We start from the raw sequence: 23,963 nt of genomic DNA, 5'->3' as shown, positions 1-23,963 counted from the left end.
GTATGCTACAGGATAAAGCTGCTACAGGACTATAATGCTACAGTATTGTGCTAAAAAATATATAGAAATGGGCTATTTTAATCTACAGTAAAACCTGGTTATAACATTAATGTTTTCTTCCAATTGGGTCACTCGCTCCAATGGCGTTACCCTGATGCTGACATGGACTGCCACCTCACTTGTCATTCGTCAATCCTTACTGACTTGGTAAGGCCTTCTCACTTGTATTGTTGACGTGCCATTCCACAACATCCAATAACTTTCCACGTCATCATCCCTTATCTTTTCTTTTCATCTTCTAACCCTAGCCTCTCAACGATGGCCTGTGTTAGTTTTGGTTGTTCGATAGAGAAATCCATTGGTGATCCAGCCACCACCAATGGTTGTTCCTTAAACAGAGTTCTCATCTTCTCTATCAACCCTTCTGCATCACACAATACTCCACACTTTTGCAAATCTTCTATTCCAACCTTAATGCCTTCGCCACCGCTATGACTCCATCTTCTCCGATGAGCTCATTGACTTTTGAGTTTAATAAAGCAATCGAGCAAGTAGTTCTCGAAAGTACTTCTGGTTTAGCGGTGGTCAAAGCCGAGGTCAACAATTAAAGGTGAAATAGAAGTGAGTTATTCTCTCCCGACCATGCATGAGCTTTCACCATACAAACCCATATGTGCACAGTTGAGCTTGAGCTTCAGTTTCTCTATGTGTTTTTCAACGGAGAGTGAACATCGAAATGAAGTCATCGTCGATCTCTAGTGAAGTCTGATTTGGTTGTGGTTGGAATTTGAGTTCGTACCACATATTTAAGTAGGTGAAGTATAATTTGTTAGATGGGTGGGGATGTGTAAGGTCAAAGATGGGAGAAGCGCCGACGAGGGAGCTGACAGTGAACTATTTTCTAAAGTGATTGCAAGTGGCACTATAGCTAACAACATGGTTGCTGGCCATTTCTAAGCACAAGTTGTAAAAAGGAATGATGATGAGTTGCAAAACCATTAATGGATGTTTGTTAAGGTCTAAACAAGGGAAAAGAAGGAGAAATGGTTTGAAGAGGACAAGGTTTAGTATGGTTGGAGATAAGGTGATGGAACTCGTTGGGGTCACCAGGGAACTTGGATATGGTGAAAGGGACGAAGTCAATGGGGGTGAAGATGAATTGGAAAGGAATGGAGGAGAGGGTCTTACCACAAGTGAGAAAGGCTTACTATGTTAGCAAGGATTGACATGGCAGATGAGGTAGCAGTCATCAGGGTAACGCTGTTAGAGAGAGTAATCCAACTGGAAGAAAACACTAACGTTGGTAACCCAATTGAAATTTTTATAGTTCAGCGATCAAAATAGGAAAACATAAAAAGTTTAGTGACCAACCAAGTAGTTTACCCTAGAAAATAATACCTCTACTTTAAGATTATTGCGTAAAACACCTTTAATATGGAAATGATATGCTTTAAGATTGTTAGACACAATCGATCCTTGCTATGTGGGAAATTAGTAAATAAAAAATTACAAGTAAAGCCAAACTTTAAATTAAATGTAAGAGGACCTGATCTTGAAGACGATAAGAGACAAAATCGAGGATTGTGTATCACACAGTTTACTTAAATCAGATTCGCCACCCTCTAGTGCTTGGGTTTGAACTGACGTCTGTTTCTTAGGATACAATGATCTTCAGTTGTAAAGTAGCACCACTTTACAACTCCGGTGAAATGAATTATGTGATCTCTATCACATGGAACTTAGTGTGTGTTTGAATTACCGTAATGGAATGAGGGGGAATGAGGTAATGAAAGAGAGAGGGGGGGAAGGAATGGGTAGGGGATGGGAATGAAAAAGATGTTTGGTTGGAGAGATAATTCATTGGAAATGGGAAAAGTAGAAAAGTAATATATTGGGAATTGAAAAAATAATGAAAGATATGATGTAAAGTTACTTTTATGCCCTTAATATAAATAAATAAATTTTGTTGTTCATAAAATATTTTAAATAAATTTTAATTATTATAATTAATTATTTAAATTACTTATTAATTATTTTATGGCTTATATTTGAAATAAATATTTATTTAATATAATTATTATATGATTATTAGAATTAAATATTAATTATTTTAATATCAATACATTTTTAAATATAAATATTTATATAATATAATTATTATAATTAAATATTAATTATTTTAACATTAATATATTTATTAAATATAAATATTTATTTAATATAATTATTATATGATTATTTTAATTGAATATTAATTATTTTAATATCAATATATTTATATTTATTTAATATATTAATATATTGTTATATTAATATACCGAAATACATATATTAGTGAGGGGTAAAATATATAATTTACACCCATTACCCCTCCATCTTCCTTCCTTTCTCCCAATATGGGGGGAATGAACCATTACCTTGTGGCGGGTTAATGGTAACACCACAAGGTAATGATTACCACCTTCAAATATCTACCAAACAAGGGGGGAACTATTACTCCTATCCAAACGCCCCTTTAGACTTTCTACTAGAGAAGTGTGCTCCTAAAGGTAATGATAACACCCCAAGGTAATGGTAACACCCCAAAGTAATGATTACCACCTTCAATAAAGTAGTGGTTTATCCACTTTTCTCAAAAAGAAGTGTGCTCCTAAAGTTTAAGATTAAAGCCCTTTAAATGGCCTTGGAGACTAACTCTTGGAATTTCAAATTTTTATGTAACTAACCATTGAAATTCCAAATATAAATTTTGGAGTTTTAATAGTCATAAAACTTTTCAAATTCTAACTCAATTCTAGAATTCAAATGGTTTGAAATCTTTTAAATTCTATGAATTCGAAAGCTCTTCAAATTCCAAAATTAATTAGAATTCTAAAAATCAAAGTCTTTTTAATTTATAAAACACCTATTCTTATAGGCATAAATCAACCTTTCAAATTCCATTAAAATTTAATTTTCCAATAAATCCTACTTTACCTCCACAGTATATGAATGGTACCAATAGACTAAGAGGTCATTGAAATAATTCAAACCATTTTTTATATAAATTATATATTTTTTTAATTAACATTACTATAAACCTCAAAACTCAAGCACAATGCAAAAAAAATAAAAAAGTAATTGTCACCGATTTGTAAAAAAAAAAAATCGAGATTTAATATAACCAATCTATGGGGTTATGTGAAATGATATGAAATATAAAAAAATACATTTAATCAAAATATATAACTTTTCTGAAACAGTGTTTTCATCTAAAGGTACTATTATCATGATTTTTAATAATATTATTTTATTATAACTTATAATAAAATAATTTATAACACCATCAGATATGTAGACATGTATGCTTTATATATATATATATATATATATATATATATATATTCTTCATTGTATTGGCCAAATTCTTTATGCTTTTCTTAAGTCAAACTGGTTCCGGTTGTCTTAAACAAGTCTATGAAGAATTAAGCGTGTCAAACACAGTGTTTTCAGACCTAAACCAGACCGGGCAGTCGGACTAGGTTGCCCCGGACCCGGCCTTAAAACCGGTCCGGTTCAATATATAAAACCGGATCTTGAAAAAACTGTGATTGAACTGGTAACCTGACCGATCGGACCGGTGACCCGGTGACCTGGCCGGGTCATCAACCCGGGTTTGCACAATTTTTTTTTAATTCTTATTTCATTTTATAATATACAAATTTTTGGAGGTTATAATATAAAATTATAAAACTAAGGAAGGGATAGACCAAGGGAATGTTTTCATTTTTATTTATTTTACGGATTTCTTAGTTGTGTATTTCCTAGTGAATATTTATATGTTTCTCAATTAATTTTGTATTAGTTTATTCTTATGTTATTTGGTGTATTTCACATTTTTAATGTGGTGTACTTCAATATTTATTTATGTAAAATACTTGGTGAAATTTTTAAAAGTCATGTTTTTACTTTTTTATTTTTTATTATTCAATATTTGATTTTTTTAATTATATATAAATAAAATTTATATTATTTTTAATAAAAATTATTGACCCGGTTCAACCCGGTTAAACCCCTCGACCCCTGACCCCTACCCTTCTCCGGGTTGATGCCCGATCCAGGTCTGAAAACCTTGGTCAAATATGTTTTTAATCTGAGTCAAAGGTACACAGCATAAAGGCTATTTGAGCTTATTGGGAAAATTTCACTTTCAGAATAAAAGATACTATAATTTGGAGCATTTGGTTTATTGATTTTTTTATTAATTTTTAGAATCCAGAATGCCATTTGTTTATGAACTACTCCCCTTCATAGATATGGGGATTAGTTTTTTGAGTGATCTATAAACTATACTTTTATTTCAAGCTGGCCATTCAGCTTTAATTTGAATCAAATTGGTCACTTAAATTTAATTTGTTATCTCAAGCAAATCACCAGTATGTTTCTCAGCCCTCATTACTGATGTGGTTGCAGTAGAATCCCAGTCAGCAACTTAATTCATCTCCACATCACTTAAGTCAATCCATGGTGGATGCAAATCGCCATGTGGAGAAAAAGCCATCCACGCCAGCCATCTTCTTCATCAATCATCTCGAGATATGACAACCCTCAAAGAAGGTTGACATTGTCGTCCGGTGGAGAGAAGAGGATCCATAGTCGTTGTGCCAGTCATCGGTGTCGACATCAGTAGGGGGAGCAAGAGAGAGAAGAAGAGGATGGTGACCGGAGAAGAGAGGATGATGGTCGTAGAAGAGAGGACCGTGGTTGGAGAATAAATGTAATAAATTAAGAGGACACAGAAGTTGATTCTAAGCAAATTAAATGAAGACTTTAACCTCAAGAGATGCATTCATATGAGAGAGTTGATCATTAGGAAATTAAATATTAATGATTTAGGGTTCATTCTCAGCAAATATAATCAAATGAGAGACTCTACCTAAACCAATCCATTTATTTTCCATCAAAATTGTTCACCTTTACCAATTGTAATCTTGAATTTTGTTCTATTGCATGTGTGTTACCATTTAGTGCAAATTGAAATCGCATCTGCTATTTGCAAACATATACAAATTGCGGTTGATATATATTTTGCAACCATTCATTGGGTGTGATTATTACATACAATGATCTAAAAAATAATTTTCTTATATTAGAATATAAGATTGGTTAGATAATATGTTACAAAGTACTTAATGTATTAATTTGCCAAGGACCTCCATTAACACAAGAGTTTGTGTAATAACATACAAAACATGTCAATACATTAGAAGCCATCATGCAAATTGCAGAAAAAAAACAAAAAACAAAATACATACTATCAAAGGGGAAAACAAAAAACATTAAAAGACAATGGCCAGCTTATCACTATGAAGACATGCTTTAAGTTATCAATTAGCTCTTCCTTGGGAGTCACACTCTGCTTCTCTTTGTAGCATCACTATCTTTGCTACTTTGTCCTTCTTTGTCTTTTCCATGAGCCTTGAACATTGATGGTCTTTCAGCATGTGGTGGAAATTTTTTGGTCCCCTATGGAGCATTATTGGTGCTTTTGTCCCCTCTGGTATTAAGTTTTGGTCTTGTAGGAATTGTTTGGTTAGACTGGCCTTGATCATGTGCATTTATAACCTATAGTGTTAACCAACAAATATAAATTAGTTTAAAGGAATGTGCAACCATTATGAAAATTAATCATGCTCATAATTAGGACACACTTGTGACATTGTTTCTTCAAATACATTGTATAGTTGTGTGGTTGGTGAAGCATAGTGATCACCCAAGGCTAATGAGTCAACATGTGTCATGTTGAGCATAAATGACTTAAACATTGGATTGGATAGTTGGTGGTTCAATTTAAAAAATAAAATAAGGTACTTACCATTGTAAAATGTTCTTAAAGAATTTGGGAATCAATGATGTCCGTAGGATTTTCATTTTGAACTTCACTTTTCTCTACATTCACTTGCTCACCCACACCTTTATTTTTCCTTTGCATTGCACATTGTAACAATTAATTAGTGGTAACGCATGACATATAAACCAATAATGTAAAGTAAAAAGGATCACAATTACCTGTTCATGGTATCTTTTATTATGTCTTACATTCCCACAAATACTACATCTCATTGTAATTCCCTTTTTGTTGACTTTCCCATTGGTATACCCTTTCCTATTTTTATCTACTTCCCTTTTTGCTGACTTTCCCATTCATACAAGTGTTTCAATTTGGCCATAGCTTTCTCAAATGCAGGGATGTATGTTGTAGTGGCACATCTCCAAAGCCAGTCTTTAAGAACTTTCCCCCTTAAGTTTTTTTTTCTAAATTTGGTATGGATATGTCTGAGACAATCTATGTTCACTATATGGGAAAAGTTCTTCAATGGAAGGTGATGCCCTAATTAAACCCAACACATACAACCACATTGAACAAATCAGTAGGAATGGCTGACAGAAAGTTCAAGGACAACAGACACAAGGAATAAAACCAAATCAGCAAATTTGATGCATACATGTAAAATAAATTATAAAACATGACAAATCATTTTAAAGGAAAATATAAAGATTCTAAAAAAACATGAATCAACTAAATTTTCAAATCATCTAATGCTTAGTAAAACATGCTTAATGTTCAGCTCAATGTTTAGTAAAACAATCAATGAGACTAATGCTCAGTAAACTATGCTCAATTTTCAAAACATCTAATGTTTCAGGTGGCAGAACCAGCTCTGCAAATTTACTTGATCATCTCACATTTACTTGGATCTGCAGAACTTCATGATTAACATATCATGCTTGGAAATATCATGGCTCATCAATAAAGTAAACAATAAGAATCCATCATTTTAGCCTTGCTTAAAAAAAATCACTATTATCAATTAAATAAGCAGAACACATCATGAAGGTATATAATAGATCATTTAAGCCTTGCTCATCAACAACAACAAAAAAAAATGAAGACATGGCATCAACAAAATAAGCATCACTGCCATCAATTAAATAAACAAAAAACACATTATGAAGGCATACAATAGATCATTTAAGCCTTGCTCATCAACAACCCAAAAAAAATGAAGACTTGGCATCAACAAAATAAGCATCACTACCATCAATTAAATAAACAGAACACATCATGAATCCATACAACAGATCATTTAAGCCTTACTCATCAATAACAAAAAAGGCAATGCATCAACAAAATAAGCATCATTGCGATCAATTAAATAAACAAAACACATCATGAAGCCATACAACAGATCATTTAAGCCTTGCTCATCAACAACAAAAAAAGGCAATGCATTAACAAAATAAGCAGCAATATGCATAAATTAAATAAAAGGAAGCTCACCTTCTGCCTGTCACTCATGAAGGACCAGTGGAAGCTGTTTGTGATTTGCAAATCCTCTGTCCAAAGCTCCATAACCATTTCCAGTTCTCTTTATTTTCTTTGTTAACAATTACCCATGCAATGGGGTAGATGCAGTCATTTGCATCTATCCTCTGTCCAAAGCTCCATAGACCACTTTCAGTTCTCTTTATTTTCTTTGTTAACAATTTCCCATGCAATGGGGTAGATGCAGTCATTTGCATCTATCCCCACTGTAGTTAATAGATGCCCCTCATAAAAGCTTTTTAGAAAATAGCCATCAACTAAGATGATTTGCCTACAACCTGCAAGAAACTCTTCTCTAAGTGGTGCCAAGCAAACATACATTGCCTGGAACACCCTTGCATGGCACTTGAATTTAATGGTGGAGCCTAGGTGGGTCCTCATTAACTCCAATATGTAGTCAAAAAGCTTATACACTTGAGTCTCTTCATCACCATCTATAAGCCTGGCAAAATATTAAAAAAACAAAAATTTAATATGATCAGTTACACAATTACATAACATCAACAAAATCAATCATTAACCTATCTAAGTGCAATACACTAAACTCTATATGCCTTCAGCCTACTATTGTCAATTTCTTGATAGGTCTTTACTACTTGAATAATACTTTGAATCTTCCAGGTATGGTCTGCTATGAATTGCTCCAAATAGGCCTTTGCTATCCACTTAGCATTTACATGTATATTACTGTACTTCCTACTGGACTCATTATTTAAATTCCTTGATTTTATCTGCACTGTGCTCCCATCTTTGATTATGGGTGAAGCCCAAAGATAGAAAGAACAACCTTTCTTGCAATATGCTTTACACCTTTTTTTATCATTTTGATTGAAGTTCATCTCATACCTATTTTTAATCCCATAATTCTTTACTACCTCTTTGAATTGGTTTAAGTTACTAAACTTCATACCAATTTTAAAATCAAGGCTCCTCCTGTCACAAGCTTCATTAAATTCAAGGTACCTAGGCTTACTAGTAGCAAGTTCATCCTCATCAGTTGAGGAACAAGAGTGTAACTCATTAGATGTTGCATAGTCTCAGTCTAATCCAGCATCACTTAAGGATGGCAATGGTTAGAGTATGGGTAAAATATATCAAAACCCTTACCCATACCTGTAATGCATACCTTATACTTGTACCCTCCAGGGTAAAAAAAAAGTCATACCCTCACCTTTATTAGAAAGGTATAGGTATACCTGCAAAGTATCAGCTTGCCCGTTGTTCAAATTACCGAATGAAATTTAAACAATAACAACAACAACAACAACAACAACAACAACAATAAAATTCACTAGAAGCATTACACAAAGATTAATAGCCTTTGATCACTAGAAGCATCATGAATCAAATTACTGGGTACAAAAAGGTTCAGTAATGTCTTCTTCAAGGCCACAATCTAAAGCAAACAAAATCCAACTACAACAAATGCAATTATATTTTCTAGCACAATCTGAATTTAGGTCTTATATTAACATCATTTTATTCAGAACCCCACTATATATAGAGTGATCACTTTAGTAGCCATAAAAAGTAATGTCAGGAACTTTTCAAACGATAACTTCATTTGAAGATTGATTCCTTGCCCAACTGAGCTACATCGACAAGAATTATTCATCAAAAAAGACAATTATGTGGTGCAAATATTATTTTTAACATATTTTATCTCTCCCATGCATAGCTCATTAGGGCATATTTAAACGTTAGACTATCATAGAGTTTGATACACATGCCACTTCATCAACCCATTTTAAACTCTCAACCATTAAACTATCGTCCATAATAGTTATACTATAAAATAAGACCCACAATTATTTCATTCATCTTTTTTTAACTATTTACATTATTTCATTATAATATATTTATTTAGTAAAATTTTAAATATAATTAATAAAATAATAAATCATATATTTAAAAAATAAATATTTAAAATAATAATAATAGAATATAAATAATAAATAATTATATTATAATTAATAAAAATAATTAAATAATATATTTTTTTATGGGAGATAGTAACCCAGCATTAGGGTTACTAACCTCGATGCCAGGGTTGCAACAATAACTCCTCCCTTATATTTTCTTTTTATGTTTTTGATTTTTTTATGTGTGTAAAAAGTATTTTTTTTTTTAAAAGTTAAATATGTTATATTTAATAAATAGTTTAGTAAATTAAATTAAAAAAATGGTTGTTATTAATAAAATAATTAAATAATATTATGGAGGGTTTAATGCTTATAAGCTCAATATACCCTCATTGACCTCCCATTAAAGATACTCTTAGCTCAGGCTAACACTAGTAAATTATTATGACATTATCTTTTTTATATTTGTTTTATAATATTTATTTTTTTTAATTTAATTATGATTCTTAATATAAATCCAAAATTTAATTTTGATAATATTATGCTCTATTAAATATAAATTTAAAAATTAAATAAAATCCAAAATAATATATTAAGAGAAAATTTAAAATATTATTTTCAAATTAATCACCATAAAAATGGATCCTAGGTAAATTATTGGGTAAATGTTTAGCATAATAAAAAAAGATATATATATATATATATATATATATATATATATATATATATATAAGGGTGCATGTTTTACCATTACCCTCTTCAAAGGGTAAGGGTACGAGCAAGGTAGAGGCATAGCCTTACCCGACCAAAAGGATATTACCCTATTTGACAGGGTACGGATACAAATATACCTGTCAGGTAGGGTACATATTGCCATCTCTAGCATCACTACCAACTCTGCTAGGTTCTCCATTCCAAAATATAATAGCCTTGGGATTTTCAGAGGTGTCTATGGCTTCTCCATCAGAATCAGGACTAAAGCTATAGTCAAAGTCATGGAATTCAGATTCTTCTTCTCCTTGTAAAGGTTTCTTATGTCTACAATCGCCAATTAATGTGGCTTCCAACTCACTGTCTTCCTTATGGATTTCTTTTGCATCTTGTTCTTCAACATTCACATTCCTTGTTTGCATTTATACGATCAGTACCTAGATCACTGCACCCAGCCACTTTACTAGAGCTATGTCTAACTCCATGATCAAACTCTGAATTGGCAATCTTAAAGCAGACATGCACCGGCCTCCCTGCTAAAAGTTACACACTCGGTTATTCTCAAAGCATCTAAGTCAGTACTTATATATTTTAACCTTTTGTTTTTACCACAACTGCAACCCACCAAATACTACAACCCTCAACAGGTAGGTTAAACTCCATAGCCATACTTATCATCTCTATCCTTGAGATTTGATCACCACAGCAATAATCCACATAGTCAGTTAATCTTTCTACCCCGCCATTGATGTAACCAATTCTTATTGTGAATAGGATAGCATTGGGTACTAAAATGAGTAATTGTTGATTCAATCCCAGGAAAACATATGACATACACAAAGTAAAATTAGGACAGTGTACTTTAAATTTACTCTTGTTGAGGGACCACATGCAAGGATATAATCAACTTAGTTACCACATGGTCAAATCAAACATAAGCATGATTCCAAATTACACCGAAAACAAATAGCCACCATAGCTAATTAGGACAATTATTCCATCAACAACCAAATAAATAACTATACTCCAATGCCAGAAAACCCAAAACAGGATAGAGTTCAAGACCAAATCTTTAATAGCAACCAATTAAGAGAGTTCTTATCACCAATACCAAACTTAGTCAGAACGATAGAAAAAAAATCTAATATAAATTAGGTTACTTATACTGAAAAATAGCATGATTCTTGGCTAAGTAGAGAGGCCAATTTCCTAATTTTACACTGCAATGCCATTGGTTCTCATACAAAAATAGCTCACTCCTCTTCTCCAATTTAAAAAGACCTATTAATTTTAGAGACTTAATGATCCCGAGAGGGAAACCAAACTAGTTTAAACCAGCAAACACTATCTCACCAATAGCTAGAAATAGAATAATTTCTATATTAATTCAACTTCCGTTTGATAGTGTCCTCGGTCCCAGCAGAAATAGTAAAATTATGTAGGACATACTCCCAAACCTCAAGAGTCTTTTATCATCAATAGCATCAGTCAAACACCACCTGCAATTTCTTTAAACATTCCTTACAATAGCATACTAACTCATCTTTGAATTAGAGATATTAATCTCAAGGATTCTACATTTGAATGAATGTCCATAAGCCCTTGGATGAAACTAGAATGATGATTTCTACCATGATTTATAGTCAAAGAGTTGCTGAATACAAGGTCTGATGTTCAAAATTTGAGACAAGCTCCAACTGTAATCAATTTTCTTTGTAATACCCAAGATTCTTATGCTTTATAATTAACTTGTTGATATTACAAGAAGACAATCATCTTTTTTACCACATGTTGGTTACAAGGAGCACGGAAAAAATATTCACACTCATAAGTACAGAAATAATTAGTTACTACATGTTGAGGGACCACATACAAGGAGACAATCATCTTGGTTACCACATGTGCAAATTAAACAATAACTCAAGTGGTTCCTCCTTAAAAGCCATAACTCTTTACTTCAAATGCAAAACAAAGACATCATCCTTATAGTGTAATGGCAAAATAAAAAACCAAAAAAGAAAACTACATCCCAGAGTTAGGGTTTCCAAAGATTGTCTTAGAATACTCGGGTGGTTCCTCGTTTGTTGCTCGTTTATCCATGTTAACAGCCATCACCTCCGATTGCTTGGTCCTTGCCTGAAACATCACTAGCTGCAAAACTTTGGCCTTGTCTTCTTCTTTTTCATTGGGAATGGTGCTGGGTCTTTTGAGATTTGGTAAAGATAATCATCACTTTGGGCATCACTCTTGTCTGTCTCTCATGAACGACATTGTCCATTTCCGACATGGATGATTGCTGGCATGGAACAATGGTGGCATGGAGGATGACTAATGTGGAGGGTTCCTTGTCCACATGGAAAATTTGTCCATGTGGACATGCCACTTATGCTACATGATGTGTAATTAAGTTGCTGGCTGGGCTTCTCCGGCAACCACATCAGCAATGGGGCTGGGAAACATACGGGTGACTTGCCGGTGAAAATAAATTAATTTTAAATGACCAATTTGATTCAAATTAAAGCTGAGTAACCAATTTGATTCAAATTAAAGCCGAGTGACCAATTTGAAATAAAGGTATAGTTTAGTGACCACTCAAAAAATTAATCCTAAAAAATTCAACTACACTTATGACCTAGTTGGTTACAAAATAAAAAATTATTACATAATGTTATTATGTAAGAAGTACAAGTAATTATTACAGAATTGTTGCATATTTTATTTTTACAGAATGAATGTTTGGTTAACAAAATAAATCTTGCGGTTTTTTTTCCTTTTCGCTCCTTTTTTTTTCTTTGTCCATCTTGATCTCTTATTCCCCGAAGCATTTCATTACTTGAACTTTGAGTTTGAGGGTCCATTATTGAGGCACTTCTAAGGATCAACATCGTACAGTCGAGTGATCAGTGTTGTTCAATTTGGTGATTGGCGGCGAGAAAATCTCTCCGTCACCGTTTAGTTGGAGAGATAGAGGGAGAAAGAAATAGGGTAGAAGCCACACCGCCAATCTTTATCTCTTTATTTTGTAAAGCCACACACTTTACAATGAGAAAATATTCCAATTTGAGTGGAATATTTTTTTTTTATACTACACCACCCATATTATGTAATAATTCTATAGTCTAAATTAAGTACTCAAACAACCCATATGGCATAATTGTCATAAAATGTTAAATTATGGCATATTGTATGGATTATAGTATAATTTTGAATTACCCAAACATCCCCTTAGTCTTTTTTAAAAGTCCATTTCTCTGTGGCTCAATTTTTTTAGGTACTTATATATTGTTTCTGTTAATGTCAATTTTAGCACTCAACAAGTGCTTATTCAATTATTTGCACCTAAAATTACATGTATAATTTTTTTTAAAAATCTCTCTCATTCTCAAATTCATAATTAAAAAAAAAAACTTGAAAGTGTGTAACTACAGTAGGCTTTTTTTAATATTGCAAAAAAATAAAAAATTATAGAAATACACATGTTCTGGATTATTTACCAAAATGCGCATTTTGGGGGAAAACGGGAAAACTTCCCCATCTTCAACCTTTTTATTCTTTTAAAGAAAAAATATAGAAAATGGGAGAAGCTCTCATGTCTTCTATATTTTTAATTAAAAAATTTGAAAATGGTTATCATGGTTTTTTTATTTTTTAATAGAAAAATTAGAAAACGGAAGGTTCTCTTTCGTTTTCTTTATTTTTTTTTAAAAAAAAAATTCTTAACGGGCAAGCATGGCTACTGTTAAGAGTTTTAATTTTTTTTTTAAATTTATATAGAAAACAGGAAGGTCAAACTTATACTGGTTAAAAATTATTATGAAGTACTTAGTATAAAGTAGAACGGTCAAATATAAACCGGTCACTAATTAGGATGATCAAATCTGCACCGGTCAGTAATTAGTACAAAGTAGGATGGTCAAAGCTACACCGTTAGTCAAACCTGCACCGGTAATTAGTACAAAGTAGGAAGATCAAACCTGCACCGGTTAATATTTTGTACAAAGTAGAAAGGTTAAACCTGTACTAGTCACTACTTAGTATTAAATAGTATGGTCAAACCTACACCTGTCAGTAATTAGGACAGTCAAATCTGTACCAGTCATTAATTAGTACAAAGTGGAATGGTCAAACCTACATCGTTGGTCAAACATGCACCAGTCAATTATTAGTACAAAGTAGGTTGAAAAAATTTGTACTGGTAAATAAATAGTACAAAAGTAGGGCTACTAAACCTGCACTAGTCAGTACTTGTTGGTGTGATTTATATAACGCAAGTATACACTATCGCAAACAAGTAATATAATAATAAGATAGCATCGTTACCACGAGGATTGAGCTTATTAATTACCAAAATTACTAACCCTAATTCTACTTGATTAATGAGATTGAAGAGGTTTAATTTAGAAAATCTAATTCAAGGACTAGAGAGAGAGAGAGAGAGAGAGAGAGAGAGAGAGAGAGAGAAAGAGAGAGTTAGATGAGAAGAAATCAACGTCAAGAGATTATAGGGTTTTCGATTTCACCTAGACTAATTCCACCTACATAATCTAGTTTAATCAATCAATGTTTGTTCCTTATGTTGTCATCAAATTTCCCTAAATTACATTTTTGATCTTTCTCAAGCATCAATAGTATATTCCACTAGATAAGTTAACTTCATCTCTAAGATAATTGTGAACCTATGGAACTCATTAAGCTCTATAAATTTATAATGATGCATACAACCTCATAAATATCTCTATCTTATGATCATGGTACGATGTTTCGACCAAGACCTAATTCAATTATCACCTCTCAGTCTCAAATCAAATTACTAATCATGCAATTGGTGATCAAGCAATCACAAGCATTAAGCATAGATTAAAATATCCAACATAGTCTTGAAGCAAGCATCAATTAAATTAAACAAAGATGAATCTAGGTTTTCATAGTCTGGCAACATCATAGCCCTATAAAAAGTATTTAGAACATAATAATTGCAAAGTTTGACATATTAATAATGTTCCTAATCAAATAAACAAAGAAAAACTAAAAAAACTAAAGCCTAGCAATGAATCCGTGCTGAATCTTTGCTCCCGGCCTCTTGATCTCCGAAATTCTTCTCCCCTCTTTTCGTCTCAACCCTAGCCTCTTTTATAACATAAAAATCGGGGTAGCGCCTAGGCGCCAAAGACTGTAGCGCCTAGGCGCTATACTTTCTGTTTTGCACCTCTTGATGTTGTAGCGCCTAAGCGCTGCATGCTAGGGCCTAGGCGCTATACAATCTGTTTTGCTTGTTCCCTCTTTGTTGAAAATTTGCTCTTCTTCTTCCAATTTTGTGTTTTTTACATATTCTTCCTTCAAATCATTCTCTTTCTTTCTTACAATGTAATAACAATATGATCAGGAGTAAACTTGGTTCAAAATAAATCAAATTCAATTCATTATGAGTTAAAGAAGGTCTATATATTGAGTATAAATTATACTCATCAAATTCCCCCAAACTTAGAGTTTTGTTCGCCCTCAAACAAAAGAAAGAGAAAGAAAAATATCGTGAAACAATGAAATATGATTAATGACAACATTAAGTGAACTTCGGCCTCAAAGTTGGATTTTTCAAACCCATAAAAAGAAATTTTAAGCACTGTCTACAATTTCAAGTAGAGGGCAAATCTTACTCCATTTAAGGTTCTATGTGTGTCTGTGTCCAGTCTTTGCTACTTCGCTATCCTGAAACTCTTGTTCGTTTATGCAAAAATAAGAGCCCACCTAACCTCTAATTGAACCCCCAAACTTATTTACTTATATATATTTCATCATTTTATTTTTTTTCTTCTTTTTTTTCATTCCATCATCAATTTTTTTTCTCTAAAACAGTAGCTTTCACACATCCTTTGAGGTAGCCCTTTCTCCCAATAGGGCATACTTAGTATCTGACTTTTCAGAAGTGGCTTCACACATCAAAGGTGGTAGCTCTTTCTGTTTTTTTTTTTTTAATTAAACAACTAACCTAACTAACTAATTCTAGGGTCTTTCAAGGCTTTAGTAAGCTCCTAATTTGCATAAATGAACTCTAAGCATTTGGACAACTTAATAAGCATAACTGGGTGTGCTAAGAGTGTAAAGGAACTAAAAATAGAGCAACACAAGCACTATAGTCAAAAGAGAGACACATCTATTGTTTTTCATGGATTAGAAAGTCACTAGAATTTTTATCATAGGCCATCATTGTTCCACAAACCAAATAACTTTTTTTTTTCATTTTCTTTTTTTATAAACATCACCACACCCCCAAGCTTAGAAGAAAACATTGTCCTCAATGTGAGCAAAGAGAAATAAGTAAATGAATAGAAAGCATAAAATAAAGGTAAAAACTCCCCAGAATGTCTTGACTTTCATCTCTTCACTGTCACCCTTTGGTGGTGGGTGTTCTTGGAAGGTTGGAGCTTATGGGAGCTGAACTATAAAATAAGATAAAATAAGATAAGAAAAATAAAATAAAATAAAATAAAATGTTAAAAATAAATGCATGGGTTGCCTCCCAGCTAGCGCTTTGTTTAATGTCCTCAGCTCGATGACTCCTTTGTCATGATGGGTTCAAGATGATTTTCTTTTTACCCTAGTCAAAGCTCCACCCAAAATATAGCTTAATCCGCTGCCCATTAATTTTGAGAATTCCTTTATTTGGATGAGTGACTTCCGCAATACCATATGATAACATCTTATTGATTGTGAATGGTCCACACCACTTCAGCTTGAATTTTCCATGCCTAGCCTTTGTTTGCTTTTTATAAGTTCTGTCATCTTTATAAGATTCATTCCGAAACTCATCGAACTCATTCAATTGCAAATGATTTTTCTCATCAATACGAAAGCAACATTCACTTGCTTGAGGATATTTTATAGCATCAAAAACGTTGAAAGTCACTTCTTCCTCTTAATCCCGAAGATGTAATTCTCCTTTTTGCACATCAATAATCACTCTCCCAGTAGCCAAAAATGGTCTACCTAGTATAATTGGTATGTCTTTGTCTTCTTCTATGTCAAGTACAATGAATTCAGCTGGAAATATGAACTTATCTATCTTGACAAGAACGTCTTCAATTACTCCCCTAGGATGCTTCAATGAACGATCTGCTAATTGCAATGTGATTGTAGTAGGCTGCGCTTCTCCCAAGTTAAGCTTCTTGAAGATTGATAAGGGCATTAAATTGATACTTGCTCCCAAATCACATAATGCCCTTTCAAACACCACATTCCCAATTGAGTATGGGATGGTGAAATTGCCCGGATCCTTGAGTTTGGGTGGCAACTTCTTTTGCAAGATTGCGCTGCATTCTTCAGTAAGTGCGACTGCCTCATAATCTTGAAACTTTTTTTTATTTGAAATAATTTCTTTCATAAACTTCACATAACTTGGCATTTGTTCAAGAGCATCAGCAAATGGTATATTAATATGAAGCTTCTTGAATACATCCAAGAATTTAGCAAACTGCTGGTCAAGCTTATTCTTCTTTAGGCGCTAAGGAAATGGAATTCTGGTAAATCTATCTTGTGGTAATGATGCTTGAATCTGAGCTTCAGACTTGTTGTGTTCAAGGTTTCCTTGATCATGCTTTTGATCTACAGACTGACTTTTTCTCTGGGGTCTTCAATTCCTTTCCACTCCTCAAAGTGATTGCATTGCATTGTTCATTGCCACACTTTCTTGATTTGCCTCATATGTGCTAGGCAAGTTTCCTTGTTGTCTCTTTGTTAACATACTTTCCATTTGACTTAGTTGAACCTCCAAATTCCTTATTTGTGCAAAATGATTTTGCAAAGTAGTACGAGTTTCATTCATGAACTATGTTTGAGTAGTAGCCAACTGAGCCATTGCTTCCTCCAGATTTATTTTCTTCTCTTATGGTGGATTACTTTGTTCATGCATGGTTGAGTTATTTTTCCAAGATAGGTTAGGATGATTCCGCCATCCTGGATTGCACCTATTGGAGTAGGGGTTATCTTGTTGCATGTTGAAATTCCCCACATATTGAGCTTGCTTTACTGTCATTTGTGAAAAAAAAACTACCAGCTGGACATTCAAAGCTTTGATGAGGCCCATTACACATTTCACAAGCCAGAGATGTAGTTTTTACTGCATTTGCTGCCAAATTACTGTTTTTTAATTGCTTTGAGAGAGCTGCTATTTGGGCTGAAAGGTTGGTAATGGCATCTATTTCTTGTACTCCAGCCACTTTCCTTGGCATGTTTCGCTCATTAGGCCATTGATAGTTGTTAGCAGCCATATCTTCTAGCAATTCATATGCCTCATCAATAGTTTTTTTCATTAAAGCTCCACCTGCAAATGCATCCACTAGTGTTTTGGTGGTGTTGTTTAGACCTTGGTAAAAGTTTTGAATCTGCATCCACTTATGTAACCCATGATCAGGACATTTCCTTAATAATTCCTTATATCATTCCCATGTCTCATATAAAGTCTCGCCTTCATATTGAGCAAAATTATTGATTTCAATCCGCATCTTTGCTGTTTTGGCTGGTGGAAAGAATTTGGCAAGGAATTTCTGAACAAGATCATCCCATGTAACAATGGAATCCGGTGGCAATGAATTTAACCAATTTCTTGATTTGTCTCTTAGAGAGAAAGGAAATAGACGTAGGCGAACTGCTTCATCATCCACTCCATTATACTTAAATTATCACAAACTTCAAGAAAGTTCATGATATGAAGATTGGGGTCTTCATTAGGTAGCCCACTGAACTGAATTGATTGAATCATTTGAAGAGTCACCAGCTTCAGCTCCAAGTTGTTTGCTTGAATGATTGGCCACCTAATCGCAGGTTGAATCCCAGTTGATGGCATCTCATAATCACGCAAAACCATTGGTTGATTGACCACCATTGGATTATTAAATACTTGCTCATTCGTTGTTGCATTGTCCCTAAATCTTGCTTCCTTAGGATTATCCATGGCTTCTGGTGATTGATTATTTGTAAGTCTTTTCTCCTTCCTGTTCCTGTGACACGTACGTTCTATTTCAGAGTGAAAAGGTATAAGACTTTTAGTACCAAATTTTCGCATTCAATTTTAACAATTTTGTTGGAAAGAGAAAAGAAATCAAGAACAATGAATTATGAAGAAAAACTAGAGTTTTTTTTTCTTGATATTAATAAAGAACACAATCCCCGGCAACGGCGCCAAAAACTTGTTGGTGTGATTTATATAACGCAAGTATATGCTATCGCAAACAAGTAATATAATGATAAGAGAGTATCGTTCCCACGAGGATTGAGCTTATTAATTACCAAAATTACTAACCCTAATTCTACTTGACTAATGAGATTGAAGAGTAGAGATGGCAATAATACCCATACCCGACCCAACCCAACCCGACCCGACCCGAGTTTGACTGGTAAAACCCGATTTAACTGAGTTTCGGGTCGGGTTCGGGTAAAACCCGACTTGTATAAAACGGGTGTGGGTGCGAGTATGGGAATTCTAATACCCGACCCGAACCCGTACCCAATCCGAAATTAAAATTACTAAAATATTTATATAATATATATACATATATATATATATATATATATATACTAATATGTTCTACAACTTAACAATTTAGGGTTTTTTATATTTCCTCTTTGTTTGGTCTTGTAATTTTATAATTATTTTATTTTATTTTATTTATTTTATTTTATTTTATAAAATTATAATTACTTTTAAGTTATTTTTTTTAATAAAAATAATATATTTTTTATTAATTTTTTTAATATTGGAGCGGGGGCGGGTATACCCGCAGGTACCCGATTACCTGTAGGGTGCGGGTGTGGGTTTGGGTTTTTAAAACCCGTCGGGTTCGGGTATACTAGTGGGGTATCAGGTACGGGTACGGGTATGGTAATACCCGCACCCGACCAGACCAGTTGCCATCCCTATTGAAGAGGTTTAATTTAGAAAATCTAATTAAAGGAGAGAGAGAGAGAGAGAGAGAGAGAGAGAGAGAGAGAGAGAGAGAGAGAGATGAGAAGAAATCAACGTCAAGAGATTCTAGTGTTTCCTATTTCACCTAGACTAATTCCACCTAGATAATCTAGTTTAATCAATCAATATTTGTTCCTTATGTTGTCATCAAATTTCCCTAAATTACATATTGATCTTTCTCAAGCATCAATAGCATATTCCACTGATAAGTTAACTTCATGTTTGAGATAACTGTGAATCTATGAAACTCATTAAGCTCTAGAAATTTATAAAGATGCATACAACCTCATAAATATCTCTATCTTATGATGATGGTACGATATTTCAACCACGACCTAATTCAATTATCACCTCTCGGTCTCAAATCAAATTACTAATCATGCAATTGGTGATCAAGCAATCACAAGCATTAAGCATAGATTAAAATATCCAACATAGTCTTAAAACAAGCATCAATTAAATTAAACAAAGATGAATCTAGGTTTTCATAGTCTGGCCACATCGTAGCCCTAGAAAAAGTATTTGGAACATAATAATTGCAAAGTTTGACATATTAATAATGTTCCTAATCAAATAAACAAAGAAAAACTAAAAAACTAAAGCCTGGCAATGAATCCGTGCTGAATCTTTACTCCCGGCCTCTTGATCTCCGAAATTCTTCTCCCCCTTCTTATCGTCTCAACCCTAGCCCCTTTTATAACATAAAAATCGGGGTAGCGCCTAGCCGCCAAAGACTATAGCGCCTAGGCTCTATATTTTATATTTTGCACCTCTTGATGTTGTAGCGCCTACGCGCTGCATGCTAGGGCCTAGGCGCTATACAATCTGTTTTGCTTGTTCCCTCTTTGTTGAAACTTTGCTCTTTTTCCTCCAATTTTGTGCTTTTTACATGTTCTTCCTTCAAATCATTCTTTTTCTTTCCTATAATGTAATAACAATATGATCATGAGTAAAATTGGTTCAAAATAATTCAAATTTAATTCATTATGAGTTAAAGAAGGTCTATATATTGAGTGCAAATTATACTCATCAGTACTTAGCACAAAATAGGATAGTCAAACTTTTTTTAGTAAAATGGATGAACTGTGGTCAATCTATAATCCTTAGAACCCCATAAAAAATTATCAACAAAAATCCTATACATGTGTAAATATAAAAATACCCGATAATTAGAAGTTGAAATAGGATTAGGAAAGGAGAAAATGAAAATGGAGTGGAGGTGGTATGAAGTGGAAATTGGGGATTATATAAAAAAAAATTTTAAAAATGCAAGTGTAAAAAATTTTTTATTAGAAGGGTGACTAACGGATATATATATATATATATATATATATATATATATATATATATATTATACATTTTTTAATATAAAAAGTGAAAACAAGGAGGTCTCACTTTTCATTTATTTTTTTTTAGAGGAAAACGGGGGTTTAATTTTTTGAATAATCACTAAAATTTGGTAAAGTTAAAGTTTGCTAACTCAAGTTTGATTTGTTTCTAAATAATCACTGAAGTTACTAATTATTTCAAATGCCAGTCACCGAATGATTACAGGCTTCATTAATTGATGTGGATACAATTTTCTAAATGTTGATTGGACTTTTCACAGTGTCCACGTCAGTTAATGAAGCTGGTAATCATTCGGGTGACTGTTATTTAAAATAATTAGTAACTTCAGTGATTATTTAGAAACAAATCAAATTTAAGTGAGCAAATTGCAATTTTACAAAACTTTAGTGATTATTCAAAAAATGAAACCGGGAGATGCTCTCCCATTTTTCATATTTAAAAAATTAAAATAAAAAGAAAATAAAAAGATAACGGAAAATTTTTCCATTGTTCCCCAAAATGCGCCAAAACATACATATTTGTTAATTTATTATTTTTTTGCAATATTTTTTTTAAAAAACCAACTACAGTACATATATTGCTCATCCATAGTTTGTGATCTGATATAAAAAAAATTAAATTTTTTATCTAATTCATTAAAAACAAATTTATCAAAATGCGCATAAAAGCAAACATAGGATTTTGTTTTCCAAAATTATTAATGTTTTTAAAATGGGGGAAAAAGTTATTAAAAACTTATTCAGACTTTAAGCTCAACCAAATATATATCTGAAAACCCTCACAACAAAATATATAAACAAAAGTAAAAAGAAAAAAAGAAAAAGGAAAAAGAAAAAGGTTGACACAAAAATGGATATGACATCATATTTCAAGTCTCAATCAAACAGAATCAAATCCCTGACATCATCGACAACAGCCGGATTCCGACAATACCTATCCTTATTCCCAAAATACCCCTCCGTCTCCTCGAAGACTACCCACTCCTCCGTCACCACCGTCGCCGGACTTCCCTGCCGTTCTTCCCGGTCTATCCCTCCTCCTCCTCCGGCGATCACCAGCCTCTCAAGGTCCTCAATGTCCTCGTCGGGTACCCGCTCGACGGCCGGCAGCTCTCGGGCATTGCTGACCCCTAAGCCCTTGCAAACCTCGAAGAAGCCGGTGAGCTTAACACTTTGCTCGCCGGCGCGCTTCAAAACCTTGATTCCCACCACACCCTGCTTCTTCTCCACGTCGCCGAGATCCCTTGTTTTCGATCCCAGGAATCCCACCAGGAAGCCGGCGATCCCGCTGCAAATGCCGCTGTAGATCTCGAAGACCTCGATAAGCACGCAGTCCATGGTCTCCAGGATGAGACTCACCTCCATTCCATCGGAGCAGGGGCGGATCTGGAGAAGAAGGTCAAGGAGCTCCTGGAGGGTCTCTAGGTCATAAAGGTCAGTTGGATCGAGGTCGGTGGAGACCGATCGGAGGTCGAGGAACCGGAAGTAGGCACGGACAAAGGACGAGAAGGCGGGGGAGGAGCGGTCCCGGAAATCAGAGAGGTCGAAGGGGAGGCGGCCGAGAGAAGAGCCGGCGCCGGCGGTGGTGGAAAGGATAAGGCCGTGGGCGATGAGGAGGGACTTGAGGGCGACGGGCCAGGAGGAGGTGCGGGTGGCGCGGCGGGCGATGCTCCACATGAGGGGTTTGAGAAAGGACGGGGAGGCTCGCGCCCAGGTGAAGACGCGACCGGCGCTGGAGTAGTCCACGGCGCGCTCGTCGTGGCTCGTCGCGCGGATCACGGCGCTCTCAAGATCGACGCCCCAAGGCCGCTTAGCGCCGCCGCGAATTCGGCAGAGGTATAGACTCCGGCGATCCTTGGCCGCGGCGGTGGTACGGCGCCACCATTCGCGGGCCCTGGACATTGGAAACTACAACCTTGTTGTCCTCCAATGAAGAAGAATTGGCATTCTATTGAATTAGATTGGAATTTGTGAATTAAAAAAATTGGGAATTTGGGAAGCACGATTGCAGCCGACCAAGAAGGGAAGGGAAGGGAAGGGAAGGAATTGAAGAGGAGAAGGTTAGTAGGAAAAGGGCTGGGTCAAAATGGATTGATTGGCTGGAATTACGTGGGTTTGCATTGATGGGTGGGGTGGGTTATACTGTACATACACACACAACACAAAGAGAGAGAGAGAGAGAGAGAGAGAGAGAGAGGGGTATGTTTTTCAGTTTTCTTTTTTATCCTGCCGTTACTACAACCTTTCTTCTTTTCCTATTTTTGGTTACTGCTACTGCTACATGACAAATATTTTATCTGTTTGTTTATTTTCCTCTTGTTGTCCACTTGTTGTCCAAAATTGTTTCTTTTCTGTTTCTCTTGAATTTTTCTTTCTTTTGAGAACTTTGTGTGATTTTATTCATTGCCTTTACCAGGCATCAGGCCTATATATATATATATATATATATATATATGTGCATAACTAGTTTGAAATTGATTTCTAAAAATATCTTCATGATTTTTAAAGATAACATTACTGATAGAAACTGATCTATGAAAGACTTTTTATTCTCCATTAGCCTGGTGAATATTTTACTACTTTAGTGTTAAAGTTGATCCATATCAAGGCTCTTAGGAAGGCTGTGTATATATATCTCACAGGAAATTTCAAAGAATTGTGTAATTAGGAAGAATTAAGGATGTTTGTTGCAAAACCAGAGGATCTCATGGAGTCAT

At 34.2% G+C, this 23,963-nt stretch overlaps 2 protein-coding genes and 1 non-coding gene across 3 annotated transcripts; 1 reads left to right on the top strand and 2 right to left on the bottom strand.

Moving 5' to 3' along the window:
- Positions 1 to 16,852: 16,852 nt before the first annotated feature.
- On the bottom strand, positions 16,853 to 18,203 carry LOC120282873. The gene is made up of 2 exons (XM_039289708.1): positions 18,054 to 18,203; positions 16,853 to 17,437 (listed from the first exon to the last, which is right to left on the bottom strand). Exons 1-2 carry the CDS (start codon positions 18,201 to 18,203, stop codon positions 16,853 to 16,855), a joined length of 735 nt encoding a protein of 244 aa, XP_039145642.1.
- Positions 18,204 to 18,333: 130 nt separating this feature from the next.
- LOC120283128 lies at positions 18,334 to 18,440 on the top strand. The gene has a single exon (XR_005543129.1). It is a non-coding gene; the product is annotated as a small nucleolar RNA R71 (small nucleolar RNA).
- A 3,590-nt stretch (positions 18,441 to 22,030) lies between these two features.
- LOC120281900 (putative clathrin assembly protein At1g25240) lies at positions 22,031 to 23,363 on the bottom strand. The gene has a single exon (XM_039288596.1). It carries the CDS (start codon positions 23,146 to 23,148, stop codon positions 22,123 to 22,125), a length of 1,026 nt encoding a protein of 341 aa, XP_039144530.1. The 5' UTR covers positions 23,149 to 23,363; the 3' UTR covers positions 22,031 to 22,122.
- Positions 23,364 to 23,963: the final 600 nt, after the last annotated feature.

Source organism: Dioscorea cayenensis, chromosome 18, assembly GCF_009730915.1.
Source record: "Dioscorea cayenensis subsp. rotundata cultivar TDr96_F1 chromosome 18, TDr96_F1_v2_PseudoChromosome.rev07_lg8_w22 25.fasta, whole genome shotgun sequence".
NCBI lineage: Eukaryota > Viridiplantae > Streptophyta > Magnoliopsida > Dioscoreales > Dioscoreaceae > Dioscorea > Dioscorea cayenensis.
Note: the sequence above shows the minus strand (reverse complement) of the source record. Positions and strands in the feature narration are given on the sequence as shown.